This window comes from Strix aluco, chromosome 37 (assembly GCF_031877795.1).
Source record: "Strix aluco isolate bStrAlu1 chromosome 37, bStrAlu1.hap1, whole genome shotgun sequence".
Taxonomy (NCBI): domain Eukaryota; kingdom Metazoa; phylum Chordata; class Aves; order Strigiformes; family Strigidae; genus Strix; species Strix aluco.
In genome coordinates, this window is record NC_133967.1 from 948,534 (window position 1) to 970,238 (window position 21,705).

The window sequence follows — 21,705 nt, forward strand, 5'->3', positions numbered from 1 at the left end:
GGGAGGGAGGGAGGGATGCATTGATGGAAGAATTGGTGGAGTAACGCTCAGAGGATCAGACAGGTAATGGCTGGATGGAATGAGTGGTGGAAAACAAGTGGGAGTGAGTGTGGTTGGGGCAAGGTGTGAGCTGGGTGGGGGATGAGGTGGAAGGAGCGATGGGGAGATGTTGAGAGGAAGGACATGGATGGCTGTAGGGTTGGAAGGTTGATTGGTTCAATAGTGTTAAGGGTGGATGGAAGGAGGGTGGGAGCAGGATTGAGTGAGGTGATAAATGGAGCAACGGTGAGTGAAATGTGTGGATGGACGAGACTGTGGTTGGATAGAGAAAGGGATGGAGGGAGGGAGGGACAGATGTACCCGTGACTGGCCGGACAGACTGGTGGAGGGATGAATGAATTGATAAGAAGCACGTGGATGACTGGTCAGGGTGGTGGGGTGTGACCTGGCACTTAGTGGTTGGTTGGCCGGCTGAATGCGTGCGATGACTGATGGAAGGTTGTTCATGGAAAAGGGTGATGGGAGGGATGGAGGCCTGGGTGGGTGCGTGGAGAAGGAGGCGGAGAGCTGGAGGTGTGTTTGGGTGGTTGGTTGGATTGGTTGATCAGTGGAAGAATGGGTGTGTGAAGGGATGGATGGATGGATGGATGGATGGATGGATGGATGGATGGAGAACTGAGAGGCTGAATGGGTGCCGGGTTGGGTGGATGATTGCATATATGGCATGAATAGAAAATGATGGACGTGAGGAGAGGTGATTGGATGAAAGGAAGCCTGGATGAATGGCTGGATGGAGGTCCTTGTGGATGGAAGCGGGGTTGAATGTAGGACAGAATGCATGGCTGAAGGCTCAGGTGGGCAGAAAGATGATCTCATGGAGGAGAGGCTGAATAAATGGAGCGAGAGATGGATGTTTGGATGGACGTGTGGGTGTTTCTCTCCTGCATTGTCCCCTCTCTGTGTCAGCTCCAGCCGAGCCAGAGGAGGAACCCCCATCGCAGCCGACCCTGGGCGAGCTCACGGCCTCCCACGTGAGCCCCGACTCCGTGCAGCTGGAGTGGAGCGTCCCCGAGGGCACCTTTGACTCCTTCACGGTGCAGTACCGGGATGCCCAAGGCCAGCCCCAGGTGCTGCCCGTGGACGGGGGTTCACGCACGGTGACCGTGCCGGGGCTGTCACCGTCCCGCCGCTACAAGTTCAACCTGTACGGGGTGTGGGGTCGGAAACGTCTGGGCCCCGTCTCCACTGACGCCGTCACAGGTGAGGGGGGTGTGGGCCCCATCTTTGTCCCCTTGGGGCTCTGGATTTGGAGCAGAGCAGGTGCTGGGACAGGGCCTGTGCTGGTGCTGTGGGTCTTGTGGGAAATGAGAACCTGTTGGGCGCTGCGTGGGGGCTGGCTGGAGTTTTAGTTTGATGCAAGATTGGTGGGATGGAGGAAGAGATGGATGGATGGAGGGTTGGTGGGATTGAGGATGGATGGAGGGATGGTCAGGGGGGTACTTGGATGAATTTGTGTCTTTTTGGGTGACTGAGAGGTTGGATGGGTGCATGGATGGATGGTTGGAAGAATGGATGGAGAGTTGTTGCATGAAGAATGGGTGTGTGGCTCTTGGCGGGTTGGTTGGATGGATGAATGCGTGGATGGATGGATGAAAGGTTGGATGAGGGTGTGTCTGGTTTGTGAGCTGGTGAGGAATGGGATGGTTGTGTGGAGATGGAGTCGGACAGAGGTCGGAAGGGTGGAGGACTGGATGGATGGATGGATGGATGGATGGATGGATGGATGGATGGATGGCTGAGATGTCTCAGTGGTTGCCCGAGTTGATGGAGGGACAAAATAGGGACAGGAGATTCAATGAATCGATGAATTCCTGGCCTGAAGGATGGATGGATCAATGGGTGGATGAGCATTGGGATGAGTCTGGCTGCTGCAGGGACTGAAAGGTGGTTTGGACGGTTGGATGGACACATGGTTAGATGGGAGTATGGAAGGGTGGGTGGGGGGAATGACACTGGGGGAGTTGGTGGGATGTCCTTTTGGTGAGAGGAGTGAGTGTTCAGATGGTTTGATGGGTCAGTGGAGGGACAGATTCAAGGCCCAGTTGGGGAGAAGTTTGCATGGAAAGGGACTGGATGGAAATATGGAGGGGTGGAAGCGATGATGGATGGATGGATGGATGGATGGATGGATGGATGGATGGATGGATGGATGGATAATGGAAGGATGAAGAACCCAGGGGTTGAATGGATGCCGAGTGGGATGGATGGTTGGTTCTTGGTCAGATGGATAGCAAACCATGGATGTGACGTAGGTGATTGGTTGTGTGGATGTGTGGATGGACGAGACTGTGGTTGGAGTGAGAAAGGGAGGGATGGAAGGAGGAACAGATGGACCTATGACTGGCTGGACAGACTGGTGGAGGGAGGAATGAATTGTTAAGAAGCACGTTGAGGACTGGACAGAGTGTTGGGGTGTGACCTTGCTCTGCTAATGGTTGGTTGGCCGGCTGAATGCGTGCGATGACTGATGGAAGGTTGTTCATGGAAAATGGTGATGGGCGGGATGGAGGCCTGGGTGGGTGCGTGGAGAAGGAGGCGGAGAGCTGGAGGTGTGTTTGGGTGGTTGGTTGGATCGGCTGATGGGTGGGTGATGGACTGGCTGTGTGGATGGAGAAATGGATGGATGAATGTTTGGAGGGAAGTGCAGATGTTCTCACCCTACACTGTCCCCTCTCTGTGTCAGCTGCCGCCGAGCCAGAGGAGGAACCCCCATCGCAGCCGACCCTGGGTGAGCTCACGGCCTCCCACGTGAGCCCCGACTCCGTGCAGCTGGAGTGGAGCGTCCCCGAGGGCACCTTTGACTCCTTCACGGTGCAGTACCGGGATGCCCAAGGCCAGCCCCAGGTGCTGCCCGTGGACGGGGGTTCACGCACGGTGACCGTGCCGGGGCTGTCACCGTCCCGCCGCTACAAGTTCAACCTGTACGGGGTGTGGGGTCGGAAACGTCTGGGCCCCGTCTCCACGGACGCCGTCACAGGTGAGGGGGGTGTGGGCACATGACGGACCATGGGTTTGTGGTGGGCGGAGCTTTGTCAGGGCCCATGTGGGGTAGTTTGGGCCACTTGGGAAATGGGAACAGCTGTTGGGTGCTGGGTTGGGGGTGAGTGGAAGTATTGGTGGGTGAGGGGGTGTAAGGATGAAGGAAGGGAGGGAGGGAGGGAGGGAGGGAGAGGGAGACACAAGTGGGTACTTGGATGAGTCTGTGGCTTTTTGGGTGACTGACCGGTTGGACGGGGTCATGGATAGACGGATGGGAGAATGGATGGAAAGTGTGTGAATGAAGAATGGGTGGGTGGCTCATTGGCTGGTTGGTTGGATGGATGAATGCGTGGATGGATGGATGGATGGATGGATGGATGGATGGATGGATGGATGAAAGGTTGGATGAGGGTGTGTCTGGTTTGTGAACTGGGTGAGGGATGGGATGGTTGTGTGGAGATAGAGTTGGATGGAGGACGGAAGGGTGGAGGAGTGGATGGATGGATGGATGGATGGATGGATGGATGGATGGATGGAGAACAGAGAGGTTGAATGGATGTGGATGTGGAGTGGGATGGATGGTTGGTTTCTTGGTCAGATGTGTAGGAAAGAATGGATGTGGAGCAGGTGATTGGTTGTGTGGATTTCTGGATGGACAAGACTGTGGTTGGAAAGAGAAAGTGATGGAGGGAAGGAGGGACAGATGGACCCATGACTGGCTGGACAGACTGGTGGAGGGATGAATGAATTGATAAGAAGCACATGGATGAGTGGACAAAGTGGTAGGGTGTGATCTGGCTCTGCTAATAGTTGATTGGCCGGCTGAATGCGTGCCATGACTGATGGAAGGTTGTTCATGGAAAAGGTTGATGGGAGGGATGGAGGCCTGGGTGGGTGCGTGGAGAAGGAGGCGGAGAGCTGGAGGTGTGTTTGGGTGGTTGGTTGGATTGGTTGATGGGTGGGTGATGGACTGGCTGTGTGGGCGAAGAAATGGATGGATGAATGTTTGGATGGACGTGCAGATGTTCACCCCTACACTGTCCCCTCTCTGTGTCAGCTGCCGCCGAGCCAGAGGAGGAACCCCCATCACAGCCAATCCTGGGCGAGCTCACGGCCTCCCACGTGAGCCCCGACTCCGTGCAGCTGGAGTGGAGCGTCCCCGAGGGCACCTTTGACTCCTTCACGGTGCAGTACCGGGATGTCCAAGGCCAGCCCGAGTCACTGCTTGTCGATGGCAGTTCCCGCAATGTGACTGTGGCCGGGCTGTCACCGTCCCACCGCTACAATTTCTACCTGTACGGGATGTTGGGACAGAAACGTCTGGGCCCCGTCTCTCTTGACACCATCACAGGTGAGGGCATGTGCTGGATCTGTCCATGTCCCCTTTGGGTTTGGAGTGTCCAGGAGCTGGGATGGGGCCCGTCCTGACCCCTTGGGTCTGATGGGAAATTTGAGGATCTCTCGGGTGCTGAGTGGAGGAGGGATGGAGGTGTGGGAGCAGGGAAGATTGGAGGGATGGAGGGGTAGGTTGATGGAGGAATGTTTGCGTGCGGGAAGGTTGGATGGAGGGGAGATTTCATGGGTGGATGGAGGGTCCATGTGCATGGAGGATGGATGGATGGTTGGAGGAATGTCTCCTTGGGTGTTGAACAGATGGGTGGGTGGGTTGATGTTTAGGCTCTGAATCATCCTCTCCATTGCAGCCCCAGCTCCACAAAAGGAGGAACCCCCATCTCAGCCCCATCTGGGCGAGCTCACGGCTCCTCATGTCACCCCCGACTCCGTGCAGCTGGAGTGGAGCGTCCCCGAGGGCACCTTTGACTCCTTCACGGTGCAGTACCGGGATGCCCAAGGCCAGCCCCAGGTGCTGCCCGTGGACGGGGGTTTGCGCACGGTGACCGTGCCGGGGCTGTCCCCGTCCCGCCGCTACAATTTCAACCTGTACGGGGTGTGGGGTCGGAAACGTCTGGGCCCCGTCTCCACGGATGCCACCACAGGTGAGGACATCTGGGGACCATTTCCGCATCCCCTTTGGGTGCTGGTTTTGGGGTGGCAGCAGGAGCTTGGGCAGGGCCTGTCGTTGTTCCTTGGGTCTTGTGGGAACTGGGAACACCACTTGGGTGCTAACAGGGGTGTGGGTGCTGGGATGGGTGCATGCAGGGTTGGAGAGTTGGGTGCAAGGATGGATGGGGGGAGGGAGGGAGGGAGGGATGGGCTGATGGACTGAAGGTTGGTCTGACAGATGGATTGATGATGGAGGCTTGGATGGATGATGAGATGGCTGAATGGATGGGTGGATGGATCATTGGATGGTTGGTTGGAAAGATGGGTGTGTGGTTTTGTGGATGGAGAGCTGATTGGACGGTTGGACAGTTGGGTGTTTGGATGGAGAGTTGGATGGTGAGATGATTGGATGGTTGGATGGTTTGAAGTGTGGATGAAGGGTTTGACTGTTGGTGGTTGATGGTTGATGGATGGACAGTGGATGGTTGGATGGCTGGACAGTTGGGTGGTTGATTGTTGGTTGGACGGTTGATGGTTGGACAGTTGGACGGGAGTTGGACAGATGATTGGATGAATGGTTGATGGTTGGTTGGTTGGATGACTGATGGTTGGATGGTTGGACAGGGGGTTGGACAGGGGGTTGGATGGACGGTTGATGGTTGGACACCTGGATGGTCGGTTGGAGTGACGGTGTCTTTGTGTCCTGGGTGGGGTGTCCCTGGTGGGGCGAGTCCCTGGGGGCTGGGGGTGGGGGGCCCTGGAGTGCTCCAGGGGGGGTCTGGGTGTGGGAGGGTCCATGGGGGTACCTGTGGGTTTGGTGGTCAGAGGGGGGGGGGGGGGGGGCGTGTACAAAGTGGGGTTCCTGGGGGTGTATGGGGCTGGGGGGGAAGTTGGGAGGCGGGTCTTTGGGGGGCTGGGGGGTGTGGGGGGGTGTCAGCGACCATGACCCTCCCCTGCACAGGTGCCCCGGGGACCCTCTGGGTGGGGACTCTGTGGCCCCGCAGTGCCCTCCTTCACTGGGCGCCCCCCCGCGCCTCCCCCGATGGCTACGACCTTGTCTATGGCCCCCCTGGAGGACCTCAGCAGGTAACAATGCCCCACCCCCCCCAGCACCCCGAAACCCCCGAACCCCCCTGGGGACCCCAATACATCCCTGGTGCATCCTGTAACCCCCCTGGGGTGCCCAGTACTCCTTGTGGGACCCCAATAACCCCTTGGGGACCCCCAATCCCCCCTGGGGACCCCACCTTTCCTTGTAAGACCCCAGTACCCCCCCAGAACCCCTTTGATCCCTTGGGGACACCAATACCCCCCAGGTGCACCCCAATATGCCTTGTGGGCCCCCCAATAGTCCCTTAGGGCCTCCCAGTGCCCCCCAAGACCTAAATATGCCCCTGGGAACCTCAATAACACCCAGGGGACCCTAATAATGCCCTGGGAGACCCCAATAACACTCTGGAGGACCCCGTTAACACTTGGGGGACCCCAATATTCCTTGTGGGACCCCAATACCCTCACAGGACTCAAATAACCCCTTGGGGACACCGATCCCCCCCAGGGACCCCAATATTCCTTGTGGGACCCCAACACCAGCCCAGGGACTTCAATAACCCTCTTGGGGACCCCAATATCTCTTGTAGAACCCCAATAACCCCTCAGAGACCCCAATATCTCCCCATGAACCCCAATATCCCTTGTGAGACCCCTCATGGCCCCACAGGCCCTCCCAACACCCTCTTGGGGCACCCCAACACCCCCTTGGGAGACCCCAATAACATGCAGAGGACCCCAATAATGCCTCAGGGGACCCCAATACCCTCCCTGTGACCCCCCCCAGACACTGCGGCTGCCCCCTGAGGCAACGTCCCATCAGCTGTGGGGCCTGGAGCCAACTGGGCGCTACGGGGTGCAGCTGTGGGGCAGGGGGGGGGACACCCCCCCTACCCCCTTGGAGGCCACCTTTGACACCCGTGAGCTGGGCGCTTGGGTCTCTGGGTGGGGGGGTGCTGGGTTTTTGAGTGGGGGGCACCCAGATGCTTGAGTCTTTGGGTGGGGGGCACCCAGATGCCTGGGTCCCTGGGAGGGGGGACGCTGGGTTTTTGGGTGGGGGGCACCCAGGTGACCGGGTACCTGGGTGGCGGGGTCCTGGGTCTTTGGGTGGGGGGCACCTGGAAGCCTGGATCCCTGGGAGGGGGGGTGCTGGCTTTTTGGGTGGGGGGTACCCAGGGTGCCTTAGGGGTCCCCACACCTGCTCTTCTGCTCCCCCTCCCACCCCCCCCCCCCCAGCTCCCCTTCCCCACCCGCACCCCCGGGACTGCGCCGAGGAGCAGCTGAACGGGCCAGGGCCTTCGCGCGAGACCCTCGTCTTCCTCGGGGGAGACCCTGGGAGGCCCCTGCGCGTCTTCTGTGACATGGAGACCGACGGCGGTGGCTGGCTGGTGGGACAACGGGGAGGCACTGGGGGGCACTGGGAGGAGCTGTGAGGCTTCTATAGGGGGTTATGGGGGGGGAAATGGGGGTATTGGGGGGGAGTCCTGAGGACAACAGGAGGACTGGGAGCACTGGGAACCACTGGGAGAGGCTGGGGGGGTTGTATAGGGGGTATTGGCTGGATACAGGGGGTTTTATGGGGGAAAAGGTGGGGGGGAAATAGGGGGTCTTGGGGGCATTGGAAGGGCTAGGGGGGAACTGGAAGGCACTGGGAGGGGCTGGGGGGGTTGTATGGGGGGTATTGGAGGGATGTGGGGAGAAACAGGTGGTTTGGGGGGGGAAATAGAGAATCTTGGGGGGAATGGGGGATCTTGGGGGGCACTGGAGGGTCTGGTGGGGAACTGGATGGGCAATGGGAGGGGTTGAGGGGTTTGCATGGGGGATATTGGGGGGATATAGGGGGTCCTATGGCAGGAAATGGGGGTCTTGGGGGGCAATAGGGGGACTGGTGGGGAACTGGGGGCCACTGGGAGGCACTGGGAGGGGCCGGGGGTTTGTATGGAGGGTATTGGGTGACAGTGGGTGTTTTATGGGGGAAATGGGGGGCAATGGGGAGTTTGGGGGGCAATAGGGCAACTGGAGGTGTCACTGGGGGAAACTGGGAGGGGCTGGGGGGGACATATGGGAGGTGATGGGGAGGTCTTGAGGTTGGATGGAGGTCCTGGGAGGGTCTGGAGGGAAATGGGGGTCCCTGGGGGGCCAGTGGGAGGTGGGGGGTGTTGCGGGGACCCCCCCTCGACACCCCCCTCCAGGTGTTCCAGCGGCGCCAGGATGGGGGCACCGATTTCTGGCGGGGGTGGGACGCCTACGCCCGCGGGTTCGGCAACGTCACCGGGGAGTTCTGGCTGGGTGAGGATCCAGGTGGCCGGGGGGGGTCTTGGGGGGACACAGGAATCCTGGGGGGACCCCAGTGTTGGGGGGACCCAGATGTATGGGATAGGGGACCCAGGAGTTTGAGGGGACCCAGGAATTCAGGGGGACCCAGGAGTTCGGGGGTACTAAGGCCTTTGGGGAGGACCCAGGAGTTCAAGGGGACCCAGGTCTTTGTGGGGGGGACCCAGGATTTTGGGGGGACCCAGGCATCCAGGTGGGTGACTGGGGCAGGGGGAAGGCATCTGGGGGGGCCCAGGAGTCCGGGGGGACCCTGGTGTTGGGGGGACCCAGACATCTGGGATAGAAGATCCAGGAGTTTGAGGAGACACAGGCTTTTGTGGGGGGGACCCAGAAGTTCAGGGGCACCCAGGAGTTTGGGGGGGACCCAGGAGTTCAGAGGGACCCAGGAGTTTGTGGGGGGACTGAGGAGTTTGGGGGAGACCCAGGACTTCAGGGAGACTGAGGAGTCTGGGGGAGGGACCCAGGAATTTGGGGGGGACCCAGGCATCCGGGTGGCATCGGGGGGGACCCAGGAGTCCCAGAGGGACCCCAGTATTGGGGGGACTCAGACGTCCAGGATAGGGGCTCCAGGAGTTCAGGGGGACCCAGGCCTTTGCAGGGGGACCCAGGAGTTTGGGGGGGACTCAGGAGTTTGGGGGGGAGCCAGGAGTTTGAGGGGGACCCAGGAGTTCAGGGGGATCCAGGAGTTTGGGGGGGAACCGAGGAGTTTGGGGGAGACCCAGGACTTCAGGGAGACTGAGGAGTCTGGGGGAGGGACCCAGGAGTTTGGGGGGGACCCAGGCATCCAGAGGGACCCCAGTATTGGGGGGACTCACACGTCCAGGATAGGGGCTCCAGTAGTTCAGAGGGAACCAGGCCTTTGCAGGGGGACCCAGGAGTTTGGGGGGTCTCAGGAGTTTGGGGGGAGCCAGGAGTTTGGGGGGGACCCAGACATCCAAGTGGGTGACTGGGGGGTGCAAGGCATCTGGGGGACCCAGGAGTCCCAGAGGGACCCCAGTGTTGGGGGACTCAGATGTCCAGGATAGGGGCCCCAGGAGTTCAGGGGGACCCAGGAGTTTGGGGGAGACTGAGGAGTTTGGGGGGGACCCAGGACTTCAGGGAGACTGAGGAGTCTGGGGGAGGGACCCAGGAGTTTGGGGGGCACCCAGGCATCCGGGTGGGTGACCAGGGTTGGGGGGGACCAAGGCATCTGCGGGGGCGGTGTCTGGACGCGGGTGTTGGGGTGCAGGGAACGAGGCGCTGCACGCGCTGACGACGGGGCCCCCCACGGAGCTGCGGGTGGATCTCCGCACCCCCCGGGACGCCGCCTTCGCCCGCTACCGTGACTTCACCGTCGCCGGCCCCGAGGACCACTATCGCCTCCACCTTGGTGCCTACAGCGGCACCGCCGGTACGGGGGGGGGTCTTTGGGGAGTCTGGAGGGGTCCTGAGGAGGCTTGGGGGGCCCTAGAAGGGTCATGAGGGGTCTTGGGGGGAGATCTTGGGGGGTCTTGGAGGGGTCCTGAGTGGTCTTGTGGGGGTCTGAGGGATCTTGGGGAGTCCTGAGTGCTCCTGGGGGATCCGGGGGGGGGTCCTGGAGGGGTTTGGGGCATCATGGAAGGGTCTTGAGGTGGATCTCAGGGGATCCTGAGGGCTCTTGGGAGGGGCCTAAGGGGTCCTGAATGGGTTCTGAGGGGGGTTGGGGTGTCCTGGAAGGGTCATGAGGGGTCTTGGGGGGGAGTCTGAGGGGGTCTGAGGGATCTTGGGGAGTTCTGAGAGCTCCTGAGGGGTTCTGAAGGGGTCCTGAGGGGGCTTGGGAGTGCCTGGGGGATCTTGGGGTGTCCTGGCGTGTCCGGGGGGGGTCCTGAGGGGGTGTGGGGGGTCCTGGAAGGGTTTCGAGGTGGACCTTGGGGGATCCTAAGTGCTCTTGGGGGGGGTCTGGGAGGTCACGTAGGGGTTCTGAGGGGGCTTGGGGAGTCCTGGAAGGGTCTTGAGCTGGATCTTGGGTATCCTGAGTGGTCTTGGGGGGCCTGTGGGGTCCTGGAGGGGTCTTGAGGGGCCCTGGGGGGTCCTGGTGGGGTCCTGAGGGGGCCTGGGTGGTCCTGGAAGGTCTTGAGGGGTCTTAGGGCAGATATTGGGGGGTCTTTGAGGGTCCTGAATGGTCTTGGGGGGGGCATGTGGGGGTCCTGAGGGGGTTTGGGGGGTCCTGGAAGGGTCTTGTGGGGTCGTGGGGGATCTTGGGGGGTCCTGGAGGGGTCCTGAGTGGTCTTGGGGAGGCCTGGGGAGCCTGGGGGGTCCTGGAGGGGGCATGAGTGGTCTGGGGGGGCTTGGGGGATCCTGAGGGGGCTTTGGGGGGCCAGGGGCTTCCTGGAAGGGTCTTGGGGGGCGAGCTGGGGGGCTCTGGGGAGGTCCTGGGGATCTCTTAGCCCATGAAAGAGGGTCCTGAGGGGGGGTCCTGAGGGACCTTGGCGGATCCTGGGGAAGTCTTGGGGGGTCTCTTGGCCCATAATGGGGTCCCTCGAGGGGTCTATTGGCCCATGGGGGGGTCCTGGGGGACTCTGAGGGAGGCTTGGAGAGTCTGGGGGCTCTTATGGGGACCTGGGGGGCCTGAGGGGATATTGGGGGGTCCCTTGACCCTGGGGGGGTCCTGGGGGTCTCAGCCCTGAGAGGGGGTCCCTGGTGGCTTCTGAGGGGGGGTCTTGGGGTTCTCCAAACAATGTGGGGGTTCATGGGGGGGTCTTGTGGGTCTCTGGTCTGTGGGGGCACCCCTGGGGGGTTCTGAAGGGGGGTCCCTGGGTGGTCGTTGGGTGGGGGGGTGGTTCATGGGGTGACTCTGGGGGTGTCTTGGGGGTCCCTTGACCCTGGACAATCCTAGGGGGTCCCTGGGGGGGTCCAGAGGTTTGGGGGATCCCTGGGGGGTCTGATGGGGTCCCCTGACAGGGCGATCTCTGGGGGGGGTCCCTTGGGTGTCCCTGGGCATCTTTCCACCATGGGGGAGCCCCTGGGGGGGGTCTCAGGATCATGGGGGGGACCCTCAGGGGTCTGATGGGATCTGACAGAGTTTCCTGACTGGGGGGTCCCTGAGGGGTCCCTGGGGGTCTCTGGCCCCTGGGGGGGGCCCCCGGGGGGTCTGATGGGATCTGACAAGGTCTTCTGACTGGGGGGGTTCTCTGGGGGGTCCCTGGGGGGGTACCTGGGTGTCTCTGGCCGCTGGGGAGGCTCCTGGGGGGTCTGACAGGGGGTCCCTTGGCCCCAGGGGGTCCCTGGGGTGTCCCTAGGGGGGCCCTGGGTGGTCTGATGGGGGTCTTCCGACTGGGGGGGAATCTCTGGGGGATCCTTGGGGGGGTCTCTGGGGATTCCCTGGGAGTCCCTGGTCCCTGGGAGGGGCCTGGGGGGGCCTGAAGGGGGAGTCCCTTGGCCCTGGGGGGTCCCTGGGGGGATCTCTGGCCCCTGGGGGGGGGGCCCTGGGGGGCCTGACAGGGGTCCCTTGGCCCTTGGGGGGGGGCCCTGGGTGGTCTGATGGGGTCTGATGGCGTCTCCTGACCCGGGGGGAGGGGGATCTTTGGGGGGTCTCTGGGGATTCCCTGGGGGTCCCTGGCCCCTGGGGGGGCCCCCGGGGGGTTCTGACGTTGCGGGGGGGGGGGGGGGGGTGTCCCACAGGGGACGCGCTCTCCTACCACGCGGGCAGCCCCTTCTCCACGCGGGACCGGGACCCCCGGGGCCGCCCCCGCCCCTGCGCCGTCGCCTACACGGGGGCCTGGTGGTACCACAACTGCCACTACGCCAACCTCAACGGGCGCTACGGCACCCCCCACCACCACCAGGCACGCTATAGGGGGCCGGCCACCTATAGGGGCCATAGGGGGTGACTTGGGGGGGCGCTGAGGGGGCCGCAGTGGGGTTAATGGGGGATGTGGGGGGTGTAATGGGGTCTATAGGGGGTGTAGAGGGTGTATCGGGGACATAAGGTGATCTATAGGGCCGTGGGGCACCTATAGAGGTTGGGGGGGGCCTATAGGGAGCTATAGGGGGTGACTGGAGGAGGCCTATGGGTCCAGCGTGCAGTTAATGGGGGTTATAGAGGGACATAATGGAGCCTATAGGGACCACAATGGAGTCTATAGGAGCCATAATGGGGTCTATAGGAGCCATAGGGAGCCTATGGAGGTGGGGGGACCTATAGGGGGACCTAGGGGGGGCTGATGGGGCCAGAGTGGGGTTAATGGGGGATGAGGGGGGATATAATGGGGTCTATAGGGGGTGTAGAGGGTGTATCGAGGACATAAGGTGATCTATATGGGCCATGGGGCACCTATAGATGTTGGGGGGGCCTATAGGGAGCTATAGGGGGCGACTGGAGGAGACCTATGGGTCCAGTGCGCGGTTATAGAGGGACATAACAGAGCCTATAGGGACCACAATGGAGTCTATAGGAGTCATAAGGGGGTCTACAGGGGCTGTAGGGAGCCTATGGAGCCGGGGGCACCTATAGGGGGCTAATGGGGCCAGAGTGGGGTTAATGGGGGATGTGGGAGGGTATAATGGGGTCTATAGGGGGTGTAGAGGGCATAGTGGGGGCATAAGGTGATCTACAGGGGCCATGGGGCACCTATAGAGGGGGGGGGCCTATAGGGAGCCATAGGGGGTGGACTAGAGGGGGGTGATGGGGCCAGAGTGGGTTTGATGGGGGCTGGAGGGGGAAATAACGGGGTCTATAGGGACCACAAGGGAGTCTATAGGAGCCATAATTGGGGTCTATAAGGGCCATAGGGAGCCTATGGGGCCAGGGGGACCTATAGGGCGTCATAGTGGGGCCTGACAGGGTCAGGGTGGGGTTAATGGGGGATATGGGGGATCATAATGTGATCTATAGGGGCCATGGGAACCTATAGGGGGCCATAGGGGTCAACTAGAGGAGGCTTATGGGTCCAGAGCGCAGTTAATGGGGGCTATGGGGGGGATATAATGGGGTCTACAGAGGCCATAGAGGGGCTATAGGAGCCATAGGGGGCCTATAGGAGCTGGGGGGGACCTATAGGAGGAAACTAGAGGTGGCCTATGGGGCCAGGGGTCTATAGGGGCCATGGGGGGCAACTAAGGGGGCCAAGAGGGGCTATAGGGAGACCTAAAGGGGACATAAGGGGGTTGATGGGGGGCATGGTGGGGCTATAGGGGCCGTAATAGGGTCTGTAGGGTCCATAGTTGCTATGGGGGCCATCATGGGATCTATAGGGAGGCCTATAGGGTCCATAATGGACTCTATAGAGACAAAGGAGGGGGCTATAGGGGCCACCAGGGGCCTAAAGTGGCCGTAGGGGGGTCTATAGGGACTACAGGGGACCTATATGGGCCATAGGGAGGCCTCTAGGGCTACAGAGGTGTCTGAAGGGGACAATGGAGGGGGCCTATAGGGGCATACAGGCTCATATAGGGGCTATATGGGGGTCTATAAGGGGCCATAGAGAGGCCTTAGGGGCTATATGGGCCATACAGGGTCTTTAGGGTCGTAGGCGGGTTTATAGGGGCACACAGATATTTATAGGGGCCACAGGGGACCCATAAGGGCATATGGGGGGTCTGTAGGGGCTATAGGGGACATGGGAGAGTCCTCGGGAGGTCACGGGGGGCCTGTAACTGGGCTATAGCAACCACAGGACGTTCTATAGGGGTATGGGGGAGGGTGTCCTAGGGGCAGACCTATACAGGCACTATGGACCCACAGCAGCGGGTACCTATGGGGACCATAGGGGGGTGCTAAGAGGGCCCTGGGGTGGGGGGAGGGTGCTGCGCCCCTATGGGGACCAATGGGGGCCCTATGGGGGCTACGTGGGCCATGCGCCCTATAGGCTCCATAGGGCCCAAGACCCTATAGAACCCCAGATCCCCTCATGGGGCCCCTATAGGAGTGTCAGGGCCTGGGGTGGGGGGGTGTGGTGTTTCTAGGGCCCCTATAGGGATCTATAGGGGTCTATAGAGTGTCTATAGGGTGCCTATAGGGATCTATAGGGGTCTATAGGGTGCCTGTAGGGGTCTATAGGGGTCTACAGGAGTCTATAGAGTGCCTATAGGGATCTATAGGGTATCTATAGGGGTCTATAGGGGTCTACAGGAGTCTATAGGGTGCCTATAGGGGTCTATAGGGTATCTATAGGGGTCTACAGGGGTCTATAGGGTGCCTATAGGGTATCTATAGGGATCTATAGGGGTCTCTAGGGTGCCTATAGGGGTCTATACGGATCTATAGGGGTCTATAGGGTGCCTATAGGGTATCTATAGGGGTCTATAGGGGTCTCTAGGGTGCCTATAGGGGTCTATACGGATCTATAGGGGTCTATAGGGTGCCTATAGGGTATCTATAGGGGTCTATAGGGTGCCTATAGTGGTCTATAGGGTTCTATAGGGTGTCTATAGGGTATCTATAGGGATCTATAGGGGTCTATAGGGTGCCTATAGGGTATCTATAGGGGTCTATAGGGTGCCTATAGGGGTCTATAGGAGTCTATAGGGGTCTATTGGGTGCCTATAGGGTATCTATAGGGATCTATAGGGGTCTATAGGGTGCCTGTAGGGGTCTATAGGGGTCTACAGGAGTCTATAGAGTGCCTATAGGGATCTATAGGGTATCTATAGGGGTCTATAGGGGTCTACAGGAGTCTATAGGGTGCCTATAGGGGTCTATAGGGTATCTATAGGGGTCTACAGGGGTCTATAGGGTGCCTATAGGGTATCTATAGGGATCTATAGGGGTCTCTAGGGTGCCTATAGGGGTCTATACGGATCTATAGGGGTCTATAGGGTATCTATAGGGGTCTATAGGGTGCCTATAGTGGTCTATAGGGTGTCTATAGGGTATCTATAGGGATCTATAGGGTTCCTATAGGGATCTATAGGGGTCTATAGGGTGCCTATAGGGTATCTATAGGGGTCTATAGGGTGCCTATAGGGATCTATAGGGGTCTATAGGGGTCTATAGGAGTCTATAGGGGTCTATAGGGTGCCTATAGGGTATCTATAGGGGTCTATAGGGTGCCTATAGGGATCTATAGGGGTCTATAGGAGTCTATAGGGGTCTATTGGGTGCCTATAGGGTATCTATAGGGCCTGACGGACCCTCCCCGCTCTCTCCAGGGCATCAACTGGTTTCCCTGGAAAGGCTTCGAGGTCTCCATCCCCTTCACCGAGATGAAGCTGCGGCCGCAGCGCGACTGAGGGGCCCCCTCCGCCCCCCCCCCCCCCTCGGGGGGGCTCCCCGGCACCGGGGGGGGCCCAGGAAGGAGGCGGGACTGCCGGGGGGGGCGGGGTCAGGGGAGATTTTATATGGGGGGGGCGGGGAATAAAAACTGCCTGTAACCCCCTCCCTGCTGAACCCGGGCGGCCGGGGGCACTCAGGCGCGACCCTGGCGTGTGGTGGGACAGGCAGGCAGGGGGACAGGCAGGGGCACAGGCAGCTCCAGGGTACAGGCAGGAGCACAGGCAGGGGCATAGGCAGCTCCAGGGGTGCAGGCAGGGGTACAGGCAGCTGCAGGGGTACAGGCAGAGGCACAGGCAGGGGCATAGGCAGGGGTGCAGGGAGCTCCAGGGGTACAGGGAGCTCCAGGGGTGCAGGCAGGGGTGCAGGCAGTTCCAGGGGTGCAGGCAGGGGCACAGGCAGGGGTACAGGCAGCAGATAGCTCCAGACAGACAGGGGTGCAGGCAGGGGTATAGGCAGCTTCCAGGGGTGGAGGCAGGGGTGCAGGCAGAGGTACAGGGAGCTCCAGGGGTGCAGGCAGGGGTGCAGGCAGTTCCAGGGGTGCAGGCAGTGGATAGCTCCAGGCAGGCAGGAGTACAGACAGGGGAGCAGTCCAGGGTGCAGGCAGCAGGCAGGGGTACAGGCAGCTCCAGGCGGGCAGGGGTGCAGATGGGGGAAAGGCAGGGATGCAGGCAGGGGTCACGCAGGGTCAGGCAGGGTCAGACAGGAGTACAGGCAGGAGTACAGGCAGCCCCAGGCACGCAGGGGTCAGGCAGAGGTCAGGCAGGGGTCAGGCAGGTCAGGCAGGGGGCTGGCAGGGGTCAGGCAGGTCAGGCAGGTCAGGCAGGGGGCTGGCAGGGCACCAGGCGCACGCAGAAGGGGGGGCAGCGCAGGACGGTCCCCGCCGTCACCCCCAGGCCGGGCAGCAGCCCCGGGCGCGGCGGCTCCAGGCGAAATTCCCGCAGGATCCGGCCAGGAAGACGAAAAGCTCGGCCCGTGCCAGCCCCTCCCCCAGGCAGGATCGGGCCCCGCAGCCGAACGGCGCCAGCGCGCGCCAGGGGGCCCCCGGCTCCAGGAACCGCTCTGGGGGGAGAAGAGGGGGGTCAGGGGACCCCAGTGTCCAGAGGGGACACCCAGGGGTGGAGGGGGACACCCAGGGGTCGAGGGGGACACCCAGGGGTCGAGGGGGACCCACCCCAGGGGGTTCAGGGTACCCAGGTATTGAGGGGGGCCCAAGCATCTGGGGGGGGACCCCAGTTGTTGGGGAGGGGGTTTCAGGGGAGCCCAGTACTGGGGGAGGTGACACCACCTGGGGGGCTCAGGCGTCCCCAGTGTCTGGGAGGGGCCCAGGAGTCAGGGGGGACCCCAGTTGTTGGGGGGGCCCACCCCAGGGGGTTCAGGGGACCCCAGTGTCCGGGGGGGACACCCAGGGGTGGAGGGGGACACCCAGGGGTCAGGGGGGACACCCAGGGGTCGGGGGAGACACCCCGGGGTCAGGGGGGACACCCAGGGGTCAGGGGGGGACACCAAGGGGTGGAGGGGGACACACAGGGGTCAGGGGGGACACCCAGGGGTCAAGGGGGACACCCAGGGGTTGAAGGGGACACCCAGGGGTCGAGGGGGACACCCAGGGGTCGGGGGGACACCCAGGGGTCGAGGGGGACACCCAGGGGTCTGGGGGGACAGCAAGGGGTTGGGGGGGACACCCAGGGGTCGAGGGGGACACCCAGGGGTCAGGAGGGCCCCAGCCCAGGGGGTTCAGGGGCCCCAGGAATTGAGGGGGGTCCCACATGTCTGGGGGGCACCCCAGTTGTTGGGAGGACCCACCCCAAGGGGTTCAGGGGACGCAGGTGGCCAAGGGGGACCCAGCTGGGGGGTTCAGGGTCCCCAGAGTCGGGGGTGCCCACCCGGGGGTTCAGGGGTCCCTGGGGTCTGGGGGCCCCCCCCCGTGGTTTCAGGGTCCCCGTGTCGGGGCGTTACCCGGGCAGGAAGGCCTCGGGGTGGTGCCAGATTTCAGGGTCCTGCTGGGCAGCCAGGAGGTTGGGGAGCAGGATGGAGCCGGCTGGCACTGGGACGCCCCCGATACTGGGAGGGGACAGGGGGGATACTGGGATGTACTGGGACCTGCTGGGGCCTCCTGGAATCTACTTGGGATCTATTGGTGTCTGCTGGGGCCATACTGGGACCTGCTGGGGCCTACTGGGATCTATTGGAGGTCTGTTGGTGTCTACTGGGGCCATACTGGGACCTGCTGGGGCTTACTGGGATCTATTGGAGGTCTGTTGGTGTCTACTGGGGCCATACTGGGACCTGCTGGGGCTTACTGGGATCTACTGGAGGTCTGTTGGTGTCTGCTGGGGCCTGCTGGGATCTACTGGAGGTCTGTTGGTGTCTGCTGAGGCCATACTGGGACCTGCTGGGCTTACTGGGATCTATTGGAGGTCTGTTGGTGTCTACTGGGCCATACTGGGACCTGCTGGGCTTACTGGATCTACTGGAGGTCTGTTGGTGTCTACTGGGGCCATACTGGGACCTGCTGGGGCTTACTGGGATTTACTGGAGGTCTGTTGGTGTCTGCTGGGGCCTGCTGGGATCTACTGGAGGTCTGTTGGTGTCTACTGGGCCATACTGGGACCTGCTGGGGCTTACTGGGATCTACTGGAGGTCTGTTGGTGTCTACTGGGGCCATACTGGGACCTGCTGGGGCTTACTGGATCTACTGGAGGTCTGTTGGTGTCTACTGGGGCCATACTGGGACCTGCTGGGGCTTACTGGGATCTACTGGAGGTCTGTTGGTGTCTGCTGGGGCCATACTGGGACCTGCTGGGGCCTACTGGGATCTACTGGAGGTCTGTTGGTGTCTGCTGGGGCCATACTGGGACCTGCTGGGGCCTACTGGGATCTACTGGAGGTCTGTTGGTGTCTACTGGGGCCATACTGGGACCTGCTGGGGCTTACTGGGATCTACTGGAGGTCTGTTGGTGTCTACTGGGCCATACTGGGACCTGCTGGGGCTTACTGGGATCTACTGGAGGTCTGTTGGTGTCTACTGGGGCCATACTGGGACCTGCTGGGGCCTACTGGGATCTACTGGAGGTCTGTTGGTGTCTGCTGGGGCCATACTGGGACCTGCTGAAACCTGCTGCTACCTGCTGGGCTTACTGGGATCTACTGGGGGTCTATTGGTGTCTACTGGAACCATACTGGGACCTGCTGGGCCCTGCTGGGATCTACTGGGAGTCTACTGAGGCCATACTGGAACCTGCTGGGCCCTACTGGGACCTGCTGGGGCTCTACTGGGGCCATACTGGGACCTGCTGGGGGCTACTGGGATCTACTGGGACACGCTGTGACCTGCTGGAATCTACTGAGTCTACTGGTGTCTACTGGGGCCTGCTGGGACCTACTGGGACCTCCTTGAGCCTACTGGGACCTACTGGAAGTCTACTGGGCCCTGCTGAGACCTGCTGGGGCCTACTGGGATCTTAGGGGGTCTACTGGGATATACTGGGGCTTACTGGATGTACTGGGGCCTGCTGGTACCTACTGGGCTCTACTGGGGCTACAGGGGTCTACTGGGCCTGCTGGGACCTACTGGGCTCTGCTGGGTCTATGTGGACATACAGGGATCTACTGGTACCTACTGGTGTCCACTGGGGCTTATGGGTCCCTCCTTGGGTCTATTGGGGTCTACTGGGACATACTGGGTTCTACTGGGACCTACTGAGGTCTGCTGGGGACTATGGGGCCCTACTTGGGCCTGCTGGGATCTACTGGGGCCTACTGGAATCTTAGGGGTATTTTGGGGCCTACTGAGGCCCTACTGGGATGTACTGGGTTCTGCTGGCGTATACTGGGTCTTACTGGTACCTACTGGGCTCTGCTGGGCCTGGGAACTGCTGGGGTCTATAAGGACATGCTGGGACATAGTGGGATCTACTGGGACCTACTGGGGTCTGCTGGGCCTACAGGGTCCTACTTGGGTCTGTTGGGGTCTACTGGGGCCTACTGGGATGTACTGGGTTCTGCTGCCATCTTCTGGGGCCTACTGGACATACTGGGGCCTGCTGGTACCTACTGGGCTCTGCTGGGGCTACTGGGGCAGAACTGCTGGGGTCTGTCGGGCTCTGCTGAGGTCTATGGGGACCTACTGGGATCTACTGGGATCTACTCCCATCTGCTGGGGCCTACGGGGTCCTAACTGGGCCTGTTGGGGTCTACTGGGGCCTATTGGGACATACTGGGCTCTACTGGGACCTACTGGAGTCCGCTGGGTCCAACAGGGCCCTACTTGGGCCTGCTGGGATGTACTGGGGCCTACTGGGATCCTGGGGGATCTATTGGGGCCTACTGGGATGTACTGGGTTCTGCTGGCATCTTCTGGGGCCTACTGGGTCTGCTGGGCTTACTGGGCCCTACTGGGATCTACTGAGGCCTGCTGGTACCTACTGGGCTCTGCGGGGGCTACTGGGGTCTACTGGACCTACTGGGATCTGCTGGGGTGTACTGGGCTCTGCTGGCATCTATGGGGACCCACTGGGACATACTGGGATCTACTGGGGTCTGCTGGGGCCTACGGGGTCCTACTTGGATCTATTGGGGTCTACTGGGGCCTACTGGGATGTACTGGGTTCTGCTGGCATCTTCTGAGGCCTGCTGGGGTATACTGGGGCCTACTGGGATGTGCTGGGATCTACTGAGGCCTGCTGGACCTACTGTGGTCTACTGGGCTCTGCTGGTGCCTATGGGGACCCACTGGGACATACTGGGACCTACTGGGATCTTAGGGGGTCTACTGGGGCCTACTGAGGCCCTACTGGGATGTACTGGGTTCTCCTGGCATCTTCTGGGGCCTGCTGGTGTATACTGGGGCTTACTGGGGCCTACTGGTACCTTCTGGGCTCTACTGGGGTCTGCTGGGACTTACTGGGAACTGCTGGGATCTAAGGGGACCTACTGGGACATACTGGGGTCTGCTGGGGCCTACGGGGTCCTACTTGGGTCTATTGGGGTCTACTGGGATGTACTGGGTTCTGCTGGCATCTTCTGATGGGATATACTGGGCTTACTGGATGTGCTGGGGACTGATGGTACCTACTGGGCTCTGCTGGAGCTACCTTGGGTCTACTGGGACATACTGGGCTCTACTGGGACCTACTGGGGTCCGCTGGGCCTACCAGGCCCTCTGTGGGTCTATTGGGGTCAACTGGGACATACTGGGGACGCCCAGTGGTTCCTACTGGTCTCTAGTGGTTCCTACACGCTCACCAGTCCGTACTGGTCCGTACTGGGCGTACCTGGTGTGGCGGCGGGCGCAGTGGGGCAGGGCCAGGGGGGCGGGGGGCCGGAGGCGCAGGGTCTCGGTGACGGTGGCGTGGAGGAGGGGCAGGCGCCCCGTGTCCCCCGCCTGGGGGGTCCCAGTGGGGCCCAGCTCCCGCCACAGCTCCGCCCGCAGCCGCTCCTGCAGCTGGGGACACGCGGGGCACACGCGTGTCACACGCGTGTCACCGCCTCCGGGGGGAGGTGACACGTGTGTCACGGGGCATCGGGGCGGGGGGTGGGTTCTACCCCGGGGGACACCTGGTGACAACGGGGGGGGGGCGTAAAGGGGACCAAGGAGACGCGTGGGGACACGGATGTGACACGCGGGTGGCACCTCGGGGTGGAGCAAGGGGACAGCGATGGGCACGGGGAGGGGGACACGGGGGACATGTAGGACACGGGTGGGGACACGAGACCCCCCGGGGACATGAGATCACCCAGGGACATGTGTGGGGACCTGGGGGACACGTGGGGACATGGACATGGCAGTGACGTGCGTGTGGCACCTCGGGGCAGGGCAAGGGGACAGTGATGGACACGGGGAGGGGGACACAGGGGACACGTAGGACACGGGTGGGGACACGGGACCCCCCAGGGACGTACGTGGGGACTTGGGGACACACGTGGAGGTGTGGACATGGCAGTGACATGCGTGTGGCACCTTGGGGTGGAGCAAGGGGACAGTGATGGCCACAGGCAGGGGGTGGGGGACACGGGGGACATGTAGGACACGGGTGGGGACATGGGAA

The 21,705-nt window shown here is 61.6% G+C and overlaps 3 protein-coding genes across 3 annotated transcripts in view; 1 reads left to right on the top strand and 2 right to left on the bottom strand.

Moving 5' to 3' along the window:
• Window positions 1–15,615, top strand: part of LOC141917306 (tenascin-X-like) — a 67,547-nt gene extending 51,932 nt beyond the window's left edge. Inside the window, exons 39-51 of the mRNA XM_074810415.1 lie at window positions 967–1,260; window positions 2,744–2,841; window positions 2,899–3,037; window positions 4,097–4,161; window positions 4,204–4,390; window positions 4,743–5,036; window positions 6,005–6,129; window positions 6,881–7,013; window positions 7,330–7,481; window positions 8,286–8,382; window positions 9,656–9,817; window positions 12,067–12,230; window positions 15,535–15,615. Coding sequence (XP_074666516.1) covers window positions 967–1,260; window positions 2,744–2,841; window positions 2,899–3,037; window positions 4,097–4,161; window positions 4,204–4,390; window positions 4,743–5,036; window positions 6,005–6,129; window positions 6,881–7,013; window positions 7,330–7,481; window positions 8,286–8,382; window positions 9,656–9,817; window positions 12,067–12,230; window positions 15,535–15,615 — 1,991 coding nt within the window. The remainder of the gene's footprint in view (window positions 1–966; window positions 1,261–2,743; window positions 2,842–2,898; window positions 3,038–4,096; window positions 4,162–4,203; window positions 4,391–4,742; window positions 5,037–6,004; window positions 6,130–6,880; window positions 7,014–7,329; window positions 7,482–8,285; window positions 8,383–9,655; window positions 9,818–12,066; window positions 12,231–15,534) is intronic.
• Window positions 1–21,705, bottom strand: part of LOC141917328 (uncharacterized) — a 158,452-nt gene that overhangs the window by 118,920 nt on the left and 17,827 nt on the right. The gene's annotated exons all lie outside the window — the stretch shown is intronic.
• Window positions 16,474–21,679, bottom strand: LOC141917307 (steroid 21-hydroxylase-like). Its single transcript, XM_074810416.1, is given in 5 exon segments — window positions 16,474–16,610; window positions 16,613–16,722; window positions 17,621–17,719; window positions 20,932–21,101; window positions 21,560–21,679. Coding segments are annotated over 5 exon segments (636 nt in total).